At 46.2% G+C, this 12,172-nt stretch overlaps 1 protein-coding gene across 1 annotated transcript in view; it reads right to left on the minus strand.

The window, feature by feature from the left end:
- Nucleotides 1-12,172, minus strand: part of LOC146187324 (cytochrome P450 3A24-like) — a 71,818-nt gene that overhangs the window by 9,465 nt on the left and 50,181 nt on the right. The window contains exons 8-11 of the mRNA XM_084607639.1: nt 9,546-9,664; nt 9,123-9,261; nt 4,187-4,347; nt 3,226-3,317 (exon numbers count right to left, since the gene is read on the minus strand). Of these exons, the coding sequence (XP_084463765.1) occupies nt 3,226-3,317; nt 4,187-4,347; nt 9,123-9,261; nt 9,546-9,664 (511 nt within the window). The remainder of the gene's footprint in view (nt 1-3,225; nt 3,318-4,186; nt 4,348-9,122; nt 9,262-9,545; nt 9,665-12,172) is intronic.

Below are 12,172 nucleotides of genomic sequence, written 5' to 3' on the forward strand. Positions count from 1 at the left end.
GTCGATTATCGGCGGCTGAACGCTGCAAGAGTTCGAGACTCTTACCCTTTCCATCAGTCGACTCGGTCATGTATTCACTTGGATCAGCAAAATTTCTCACTACACTTGAGAGTAGCAGAGGCTTTCTGCAGATCCCGATTGACCGTAATGACATTGAGAAAAACTGCCTTTACTTGCATCGAGGATTGTTCGAGTTTGTACGGCTACCCTTCGGTTTGTGTAAATAACCTGCTTCTTTACAGCGAGTAATGAATATTGTGCTCGTAGACGCTATGTTTAACTACGTTATGGCCTACATGACTGATGTAACAGTGTTCTCGGATAGTCTAGAAGAACACTTATTCATCTAACCAATGTTCTTCAGCGAATGCAGAATGCAGGTATCACCATTAATACTAGCAAAGTCCACTTGGTGACAAACAGAATCAACCTCCTTGGTTTCGTAGTGGAGTCAGGCACAGTCCGCCCAGGTGATGAAAAACTCCAGGCCATACTGAAATTCCCACCTCCGACAGACGTCAAAAGCCTCAAGCGCTTTTTGGGCATAGTAGAATTCTACCGACACTTCATCCCGAACTGCGCCGACCTAGCATGACCCCTCCTTCAGCTCGTTCGGAAAGGTGCCCATTGGTGCTGGACGGACACTGAGGATAGGTCATTTCGAGCATTGTCCGCAGCCATCGCGAATACGGCACGCATAAGGCTTCCCGCCCTAAACCTGTCATTCACGGGGCAAACGGATGCAAGTGAGTGCGGCATAGGTGCGGTACTGCTCCAAGTGCATCAAGGGAAGCTTTGCCCTTTGGCATTTGCAAGTCATACCCTTACGGGGCCAGAGCGCAACTATAGCGTGAGAGAGGAGGCGTGTCTAGCGATAGTGTTCGCTCTGAGGAAATTTGACATGTTTTGGGATAGGGCTGATTTCACCATTCAGACATACCACCAGGCATTGGCATCGCTCTCAAAGTTGCAAAACCCAGCCAGCCCCTTGGCCCGCTGGGCTCTCGCTCTCCAAAAATACCATTGCAGAGTGGAATACCGCAAAGGAACCTTCAATAAAGTAGCGGACGCCCTGTCCAGAGCGCCACTTCCCGAAGAAGGGGAGCAAATACCTGCATTCCTGGCTGTAGCAGCGCCTGCAGATGCCTGGGGAATATTAATTTCTAGGCAACAGCTCCTAGATGCCCAGCGCAATGATGACCAGTGCATCCACATACGTCAGTGGCTGAGCAGGTCCTGCACAGTACCAGCAGACAACTACGACAGCTACATGGAAGCAGCTGATGGCCTACCTTTGCGGTATATACCTGCTGCCGATGCGTACGGTGGTGAGCCCCCCTTTCGGGTCGTTGTCCCTAAGACCCTTCGCAAGGCCTTCCTAGAGTACTGCCACAACATACGCCTAACCGGGCATAGTAATGGTAAGAAAAAGTATGACAAATTGTGTCGTACCGTGACATGGCCCCGCTTTAGAAAAGATGTCCTGTCACACATCCGTACTTGTCCTACATGCCAAACAGCGAAGCCGAAGGGAGGCAAACCATCAGGCCTCTTGCAACCTGTGGAGATTCGTTACCCGTGGGATATTGTAGCCTGTGAGGTAATGGGCCCTTATCCTAGATCAGTAAATGGAAACCGCTACTTGCTAGTGGTCACTGACCATTTTTCAAAATGGGTAAACTTATACCCGCTGCGTAAGCTCGACTCGAAGGTAATCTCGGATAAGCTCCTAGACGCATTCACTAGGTTGGGCTTCCTGGCGCAGCTTATCAGTGACAATGACACGTATTTCACGGGCAGGGTATTTGCTTGCACCTGCAAAGCTCTCGGGGAACAGCACAAAAAGACTACTCCCTACCATCCGAACGCGTCAACCGAAGCCTGAAACCAATGCTTGTGGCTTTCACAGACCGTGACAAAGAGTAGGATTCTCGTTTGCAGGAGATGGCCTTCGCGACAAGGACCGGCTGGTTTTACGCCGGCAGCTATAGTTCCCTGTCGTGAGCTTTGATTTTCTGTTGAACGTGCCCTTACCCATGATTCTGAATTACAGGCTCCCAGTTATTCTAAATTCACCAAGGACCTCTCTAATCGTCTCGATGGAACACTAAAGGAGGCCAGGGAGAATTTGGACCTTGCCCGCATGGAGCACAGCGGCCAGTACAACAAGGGCAGGCGTCCTTTGCAGTTCGAGGTTGGGATAAAGGACTCCGCCACTCGCACCCACTAAGTGATGCCAAAAAAAAAGGGTTTGCCGCCTCTCTAGCTCGTTGGTGGACTGGCCCTTTCGTGGTAATAAAGCGTCTTTCGCGGCTCGCTCACATTTTTTGTCATGTGCAGGTCGGTTGGGAGACCGAACCAGTCAACGTCGCCGACCTCGGAAAGTACTACGAGCGGGCAGAAAGTACGTAGAGGCACTCGGTCTAACAGATGTGAGCCACCTGGAACATCGTCCGAAGAATGTCTATAACCCAGCGAATGCCTTCAAGCGGGCACCTAGTCAGCATCGGAATTGTTTTGTACTCCTCCCCGTCCCCTTGTTTCTTTCTTTCGTTGTTTGACGCCTCGGGAGGTATCCCGTCTTGAGAGGGGCGGTATGTGAGGCTCCGCAGCCCCTTCAAGTGTTTTAAACCGCGCGCGCGTTTTCCTATTTGTATTGTGTTTGCGCGGGCAGCGCTAGTGCGCATGAGTGATCAGATAATCTTGGGGGCGGGATGTTAGCGGCGAAGAGACTAGGGCAGATAAGCTCGATCGGAAGCGAGGCGCGGGGTCTCTTGCCCCGGCGGGGCGGCCAGCGAGCGTCACAGCGTGTGCGCGGACGACGGAAAGACCGGCGACACGAAGATGGAAGGAGTGCCTGCAGAAACGGCCTAGGCGTATTCGCGTGAGTTGCATTCCACGCGATGAGCAATGTCTGTTGTGCCGCAGTTAGTGCATTAGCCCTATTGCTCGCCCTGTTTCCGCCGCAGTGTGTTTGTTTGACGCGGTGAAGCCCTGACCGTAGCTAGGTTTTATCTTTGGCAGTGTGTCGTCGTGCGCGTCGACAGCATGTCTCCAGTGCAGTGGTGTTTCTTTTCTTTGTTGCCCCTTTTATTGAATGATTTTCCGTTTACCCGGAAATAAACCGGTGTTTTTAAAGGAGACTGCAATTATTTTTACTCGTCGGGCGAGACCATGGCTCGCGGACCCCTCTTTTGAGTAAAGATTACCTATTTTGCTACTCACCTCGTTGCGGGGGGAAACAATCGAAGGGTTTCTGATACCACGCAATGCATGTAGGTCAGCCTAGATATGACGTCCAAGTTCGGCTGTGAACCCTGCGGAAATAATACGATATAATGCATTCAAGTTAGTCACCCCATTCCTGCCTCTCATACTGCAATAATCTAATGTTCTTTTTAAATGTGCTTGTAGGCTATAGGTGGCCTCATCCGCTGGTGGCGATTATAAAGCAATGACTATTGTTTTAATTCCAGATATTCGATACAAAAGTAAACACTCATTGAGATGGAGAGATCTCCGCGATGTGCAAAAATGTAGCTTTTTCCTGCTCCTTTTTTCCCCACTGCATGTTTAACGAATATAGGAATATTGCGTTGTTCTCCGACCTCCTAGAAAAAACCATTCGGCGTCATCTGAAAGGCATAACAACGTAACCATGTGTGGGACGCACTCACACAAGTGCAATATCACTTTTTATTCCTGGTGTTCCACAAATTTTGAAGCCGATTATTGCATCTCCCGTGCACGCACGCACACACGCATGCACACACGCACGCACACAAACACACACACACACACACACACACACATCGCATATGAGCCTAAACACAAGTTAGCCTCTGTGCTGAGGAGCCTACAACACCGCAAGCAAATTAATCAAGACGTATTTATTAATTTCGCTTTGAGGCAAACGAAGCATCGAGTGCATGAAAAATGCTACTAGTTTAGCTTTTACTGAGTGTAAGCTAAAAAACAGGCGCGTTCAAGGTCACATTTGCGGCCTGGCACAGGTGTACTTTTCCGGTTGAAGATAAAAGGAACCTGCTGATCTTTTAAAACACTTAGGTCTGAAGAAATCCATCCCCTTGTAGCGTCCTGAGACATCTGTTCACGGTGAAAGAAACAAAAGGAACTCGCTCCTTCGCTAGAACTAATTCAAGCGCAGACAGATGAGGACACTTGCATGTGTGGCAATGCAGTCGTCCACTTCTTTCCGGAGCTTCTCTTGAGTTTCGGGGTGAAGAGCGAGCAGGTAAGCGGCGAACGCCAGCGTTGACGAAGTGGTCTCCAGTCCGGCAAGGAAGAATAAGACGCATTGAGCCAGCGCCTCTAGTTCGGTCAAACCTTGTGTATAGCAACGAGGAGCGAATGGCGGGGAGAATCAGCACATGTTGGTTGCAAAGAGCTTGATGCGCACACATCACAACTGAAAGCAAAAAACCTGCCTCATAAAGTGGCAGTTGGTGTACACTACAAGACCATGAATATTTTGCACTGCACTCTGCTGTCCTGCATACTGTAAAGTTATATTGCATTTAAAGCTGGACCTCTTATAGCTTCAGTTTAGCCCGTTAGCTATAGGAAGTAGTAGGCTGTCATCCGCGCGGTTGGCGGTATATATGTGCATGGTCCATTATACAGTACAAGGGCGCATTCATAACCTGTTCGACGGAGGTATATAGAAACCACGCTCTCAGGGCCGAAGGGAAAACCCGCTGCTGAGAGAGAAAGAGGAATTTTGTTGAAGGCTGTCATCGCATTTACCCTCGTGATTGTTGTTTCTCTTGTTGCAGCATAACACTTTGGGTGCCTTCTGTGCATGAAACTAGGAGCGAAAGTTGAACACTGCAAAGAAGATGGTATCGGCATTGTGAAGATCGAGCACTATATGCGTTACCCTTGAATTATTGAGAAGAAAAGGCAGGGAACTTGAGGGACTTCATTGTTAGGTACATATGAAGGGAGCCAGTGGCCATGGACGCAAAGAAATATATAGGATTTCTTTTTTTTTTTTTGGGGGGGGGGAGTTAATGAATGTGAAGTAATAAATAAACGATCAGATAATTGGCGAGTGCCACGTTTCCTTCGTGACAGTATCACAGGACCTTCCGCGTCCACAGGCTATGCAGGAGAGTTGCACCGGCGAACACTTTAAAGAAAAATTGGAGGGGGCACTTTAGACCACTAAATTACATTGAGGCGAAAGCCTTTATAGCGCGGTTGTGGTTCAGTCCTTTGCGCGATGATTACTCAGCCATGGGTGTCTGCTTATTGACTCTTTAGAGCCTGTTAAATGGTTTGACAAAGTCTTACATTACAGGTTTATAACGCTTATTTATGCATGGGACACGTTCTGCGGAAGAGCTCTCACACACGGACGCACACTCATGAGCCTAAAAAGGCAATCGCTTTGGCGCGCGTTCGTTGCAGTGCAAATTCAAATGTTGTATTGGCGGTATGGCGTCGCTCCTACCGTGCGGCGTTCTCATAGCCACGCGACATTCTGGCACAAGCCTCAAGTGCCTGAATCGGATTCGACGCATATAACCATTCTAAATTTTTTCCCATCGCACCGCCGCCTTCTTCTATTATATCACGTTGTTGCTAGGATGTGTCATGATGTTAGCTGCGGCAGTCTCCAAGTAAACCGCGTTGACATGGCGTTTAACAAGAAAAACGTGCCCGAGGTGATTTGGTATAAATAGTCTAAAGGTTTAAATCAGGTATGGTAAGAGGGCGCAGTTTGGTCCCGGATGTCTGTCAATGAGCTTTTGTGCGTTGTGTGGACTCAATCTGCCGTGGCGTGTAGCAACCAGAATGTCACGGATTACGCAATGTTCAAACACTAATTCAAACCTTGATCATCTAATTTAGCCACTTTTGTTTGAGCAGTAAGGCACAAAATGCAAGTGCTCTTTTGGCTGCGCATAAAATGGCAATCCATCCGTCTTCATATCAAAATAATAGCTACCGCTTATTTCACTCTCCCGTTACGACCATAACGGGCAGATGAGAAGTCAGTTCAATTCTATATAAATGAGCCAGATAAATACACTCTATGCTTGCTTGAGGATCGAAACGAAGATGCAGTTTAAAAGGGCATAAATAGTTAAAATACAACAAGTTTATTCTGCACATAGCAGCTATCACATAACTCCTCCAACACCGGGCCGGCAGAGACAGACGCAAAGTAGCATCTAGCTCTCTGTAATTCTCTGCCCTTTACTCGGATTGCATCATTTCAGTTTAAGTCCATTCATAGCCCTATTTGACGCATAGAGCCGTCTAAATAATCACAACTCCGTGCATTTTTCTCAGTTGGTGCCCGCAGGTACTGAGTCGTTTACTTACAGGGTGAAATTTGAGGAGGTAGTTGCCCTCTTCAAGGCACAAACAGCGTGCTGCACTGCCGCATATCACCAAAGTGGCACAGGCACGGATCGAGAGACATGGAGTAATTGCTTCGCAAAGGCTGTCATTTTGCTTCGGTGCGTATTCGGGGAGATAAACTGGATCTCCGAAAGGATTGAACACGTGCTGTCGTGTTCACCATAAATGCGGACGACCTTGTTCATGATCAATCACTCTTAGTGTGAACGCGAGCAGGCTCTGGCTCTCTTCAAAGCACCATTGTGTTCGACACGGTCGGTCAGAGCAAATTGTCTCAAGAACGGAGGGATTGAACGTGATCGCCATGATCGACTGACCTGCTATTTAGTTTTGGTAGGGTGCTGGGTCAGTCACAATGCCACTCCAAAAAAGCGGCCGCATGCTCGCGTGTTTCCCTTAAAAGTTGACGACTATGTAGTACATTGGCACAACACAATACTGAGTGTGTGAAAGGTTATGAATGGGTTCCTCATAATTTCTCTCGTTCATCACAGCTCATGTTTTGGATGTTTTGTTGTCCTCAGGCAGCTCGGCGCAAATGTTTTATTAGGGACTCTGACCCGCACTTAGGTAGCATCTTCTGATAAAAGAATACTAACAGGAAGGAGGGGGGTCTGAAGGGCCTCACATAAGGTTCATGATAAACTATAATACAGTAGAACGCTGAGCTAGCTGGTCTTCAGACATAATGAAACACACAGCTGAATGTTTGCTTGTGTGCCTCTCCTGTGCATTGTCTATTCAGTTGCGTTTTTCATCATGTAATAATAAACCATATGTTGTGTTTTATTTCGTGTATCCAACTGGTTTTATTTAGTATGAGTATTATTGCCAATCACTACTAAATGAATTTAGTAATTCTGGTAATGGCTGTGAATACCTGCTGGTAAACGTTATTATTTGGCACAATTAAAGTAGCTGAAATTTGTGGTATTCATACCTAAGCATCAACCACGCCGCGATGGCGCAGTAGTTATGGCGCTCTACTACTTCACCCAAAGACGCGGCTTCGAACCCGTCCGCGGCGACCGCGTTGCGATTGAGGCGTAAAACAAGGCCCCTGTATACTGTACGATAACACTTTATGTTGGACGACTTCAATACGGCGTGCCTTATATCCTGAGTCGCTTTGGGGCGTTAAACCGCATGAATCAAACAATCTACATTTGTAAACATCAGTTGTAAATAGTTCTATTACGCGAGAGCCCACTGGGCTCATTGTACCGAGAAGCTGTTACTGTTTCCCATTGCCGGTGGGAAATTTGGCATCATTCCAAACGTGCCGGGGATAATACGCATGTGACTTTTTCCTCAAAATTGTAATTCAACTGTTTTCTATGAAGCGTTCAGAGCAATGATATACTATTTCGCTTTTAGGCATCAAGGTGCTGGTCAAGTTGGTGGCTAGTTTGTGACAGGTATTCGAGCCGATGACATGCCTGCCTCATATTATATGCTGTTAATTGCATGTGCAGGTTTCCATCGAACCTGAGATCCCAACTTAAGAAAAAACAACTTAAACATAAACTATAGCACCAATTCCCGGTATGAAAATGTGGTGTTAAAGGTGTTGTGGTGTCTTCTATTAAGAAGCTTAAGCGTCCTCGTAATTGTTTTATAATAGTGACTAAGTTTAGTTATTAGTTATGAGTTGTACTATTTCCACCGGTGATTGTTGCCGATATATTGTGTTGTTATCGACTACAAATTAGCTGATATTTAATGTTCTTGCAGGCTTTGTGACGCCACCATATATGCCAAACCGCAAGGCCATCTGGCTTCAAAAATTATAAGTTGAACTGCCCTACTGCACTTCAACTTCATCAGGTTACAACAGCTACAGACCACCAATCTAGAAATTGATATCGTCGTCTTCATGAAGTTCCATCTGGCCCGCTACTTAATTTATCGAAGTAAATACGGCATTGACATATGCCATCTTGGCGAGTGCGACGAGGCCCGCAAGCATAGTGTCGGGCGAATCCACCACGCGGCGTAGCGTAAAGTTACTTCCGCTTTACAGAGAACGCGGCAGCTCTAGACAGACTTCCAAAAACCCAAACAACGATAACCTATACCAACGCGTCCATGAAGCATACTAAGCGCTGAAGCCTGCCAAACATGAAGCGGCAGCAGCGACTGCGGATGTTGGTGATGGCTGAGCCTAATGAAACTTGGATCAAGGAGAGTTGAAACACTAAACGCTTTTCCAACATCAAATTTCGATGTCCCAAACTCATGCAGTGATCTCTCTTTAATAAACTATGCGACTCTCACTGCTTGTCAGGGCAAAGACACCAAAACATGCAGCCACTCGCGAGAAACGGTGGCACTTGAATGCCCACTTGTGGAACATAAATACCGTAACCATAGAGCAAATCATTAGCTCCAAAGCCCAGGCTTGTCATACATAACCGCGAGGACTGCATAGACACATTACGTTAGACTTGGTTCAATTGCCTTGCACTTTGCTTATTCAAAGTTATGTAAGGCTACGTTAGGATCAGATGGATAATCTCATGGATACGGATACCCTTGTGGTCCAGTTGCAGCCTGATAAATATACACATGGTGATCATCGATGGGTGATGCATAGATGATAAGTTATATGGGTGAGTTTGAGAGCCCGGCTGCCGTCCGTGTCTGTGCCCCCTCTCACCCGACACAAGCTTCTTTTTCTTAGAATTAAGAAAATTGTAAGAATTCGCCGAAAGTAAAATTATGTATACGTTTTGTTGAAGTGGTCTCTAGCTTTGCCACTGAGTCCACATCGAACAGCTTGCTTTCCAGCTCGGCCGAAGACTCAGTACTCGCAGAGAGGCTGCCGTCTTGGGCGTCCATCATGAGTTGGAGGAAATCATCTTTGCGCTGAAAAAACAAGGCCAATGTTTTGTATATTGTTTCATGCACCAGTGCAGTGAATACCAATCTTGTAACAAATACCAAATATCAATTTTGAATAGCAATTTTTAATGCCACTAAAAAATGATTAATAAAATTTTGATTCTGTTTTGAAATACTGCTGGGCATTGAAGTATTTACTTAACGATAAGTTGCGTTCCAGCTGACCTTTAAGTGCAAACTATTACAATATTCATAATAAAATTTTTCATGGATGAAGGAAACGAATAGAAAATTAAGAGCTGCTATACCTGACCATTCTGACGCCTCTGATTGATGATGCGTTTTGAAACGTTGCTGAAGTATTCAAATGGGTCACTTCCGCTCCCTAACCTGAGACGAAAAGCTTTCGCCAGCCCAGGAAACAGCACTGAAATAAGATCACACACACACACCCTGTTAAAAGCAGAGATTAAAATGCGCTGTTATATAAAGTTTGTCTTTAGATGCTTCTCAGCTGAACAAAAAGCTCGAATATATTTAGGTTTGTTTCCAAACGTAGACCTCAGCGCAAACGCTGTAAAAAAGAAAAACAAAACATCAGACGAACGTTTCACCGCCAGCCTTCATATTTGCGCTGCGTTTTAGCATGAAAATTGACCGACACGACAAACCCTCGGCCTACTCAACAATTGACACTCAGTGTCAAACTGGCTACAAGTAAAGAAGTCCGGTGACAGCTGTTACGCATTATGGTGGTGGGAGACTCATCCAGTGCAAAGGATAATCCGCACATTGTGAGCTGAAGCCTTATTTATTCAGAAAAACAACAGTATTTAGGCGTGGTTATGCTTTTTAGTCTTTAACGTCTCAAATCGCTTCAGGCTATGAGAGACGCCGGACATTTCGGCCATCTGGGGTTTTAATGTGCACTAACATCGCACAGCACACGGGCTCCTCACTTTTCGCCTCCGTCGAAAAGCGGCCGCCGTGGCCAGGATGCTATCCTGCATCCTTGGGAACAGTATTCGAGAGCCTGAACCACTGGACAGCTGCGACGGGTTAGCTATCATTTTAAGTGTACTGAGCTACATTGTCAGTTTCCGCAATAAATCCGTATTCACATCGGCGCTGAAGTTAGTTTCATGATGCCAGCTTGTCACTTCCACAGCTGAGACTTCTGTGCGCTGTGAGAAAGGTGTTTACCTTGACTGCTCTTTACTTCTTATGGCTTCGAGCACGAGAGCAAACCACGCTTAAGGCATCTCCAGAACTCAAGGGTAAGCACACCAGCACTAGGCTTATCTTCTGAAAAACTTTCGTCTACTTTTGTTTATGGTTATTATATACGCAACCTTACCTAGTTTAACGAAGGCTTCTGCATGACCCCGGTGTAGTAGCTCAGTAGATAGGTCTATGAACCACTGCAATGACGGCTGCATTTCGGTGGAGGTAAAATGCATCCGTGTACTGTGCAATGCCAGTGCACGTTAAGGAATGTCAGTAATCGAAACTTCAGGTGCACTCAACTACCGGGAGTGTGAACTGTTTTAAGCCATAAACTCAAACAGAAGGTGTGATCTAGCTCGCGCCAATATTTGGTTTATTCGTATGCATTTAGCGAGCTGAATTTATAGGGCTTATTGCTTTACAATTTAGTACAATAGCTGCGCTAGTGATACAACGTCCGGCAGGACAGCGAGTCGAGTGCCCTAAACCGTTAGCGCGAACTCTGAGTGTTTCTAGCCTATTATTGCGGCATTGTTGCTTGCGCAATTAGTTTTGTTTTTCTATGTTAGCGTTTCTTAAAAAGCAAACAGTTGTATAGTTTATTCCGAGCACGTGTACGCTGTATCCTCCCTCCGCACGAGCATAGGTTGCATACGTTTTCCTAACATGTTTTCTTATCAATTCCTACTTCAGTTGGAAAGGAATCCCTTTTCTTGAGGACTTGTCAGGTGAGGTTCACTTGATCTTTATTATTTTGTTTATTTGTCGATCTATCCTTCTTGTGGGAAGCTTTTGAAAACTGTCCGCCGCCAGATGTATTCTTTATCAGCACCCTCTGGAATGCCTCCCTCCTTTAGAAAGCCGAGTCAGCATCGAACCTGTTTTAGGCGCTCACTCATCATTCAGCCCGCATTGTATTTTTCCTTGTGCTGTCGCTTTTTATTTCCTTTTTCAGGCCACGGGATCACTGGTTCCATGCTCAGAAATATATACCCAAGGAACATCTTTTCGCTCCTTGCCCTACTTATCCCCCCTCCTTCATCCCTCCTCTTCTTCAAAAGTAAAAGCGTATTTCAGCCCCTGCCAGTGATGATCGCACTTCCCAGACGAAAGCTTGTGAACTGAGGCTTCCCCTCTACTTTTTCTCAGTGTCCTCTCATACTGTGTAGCCATCTTCTTTCCCACGTTCTGCCCTGTATCTTATGCTAAATAGTCTTTTTTGGAGCGACGTCTGCGTGGTTTAGGGTGTATGAAACGTGCGTACGTGTGGGCACAGCTGGCGTCTTGCCCATTCTTCGGGCGCTTTCGTTCTCCTGAGATTCGTGAAACAGTATTGATGCTCCCTAGACACCTGTCAAACATACCTTTACCCTGTTGTTTGTTTTCACCCGGTCACCTCTTTTTTGTCGCTTTACCTGCTCTTGATCTTTTATCCGGACAGAGCACCCGCCTACTGACAACACATTCTTGACACAAGAACCTGCCACAAGTTAAACGTTTGCTCCTTTTATTATTTTTTGTTTCTTCTCATACTTTCAAGTGGATGCAGCTAGCACAAAACCGGGTTAAGTGGAGAAATATGGGAGAGGCCTTCGCCCTGCAGTGGGCAGAGTCAGGCTGATGATGATGATGATGATACTTTCACCCTCTTCGTTGCTCTCGTTTGCCTTTTTTTGCCAGTTCATATCTTATTAGCTGCCATTGCTGA

The sequence above is a fragment of the Amblyomma maculatum genome, chromosome 6 (assembly GCF_055883805.1).
Source record: "Amblyomma maculatum isolate TAMU_Amacu chromosome 6, ASM5588380v1, whole genome shotgun sequence".
Taxonomy (NCBI): domain Eukaryota; kingdom Metazoa; phylum Arthropoda; class Arachnida; order Ixodida; family Ixodidae; genus Amblyomma; species Amblyomma maculatum.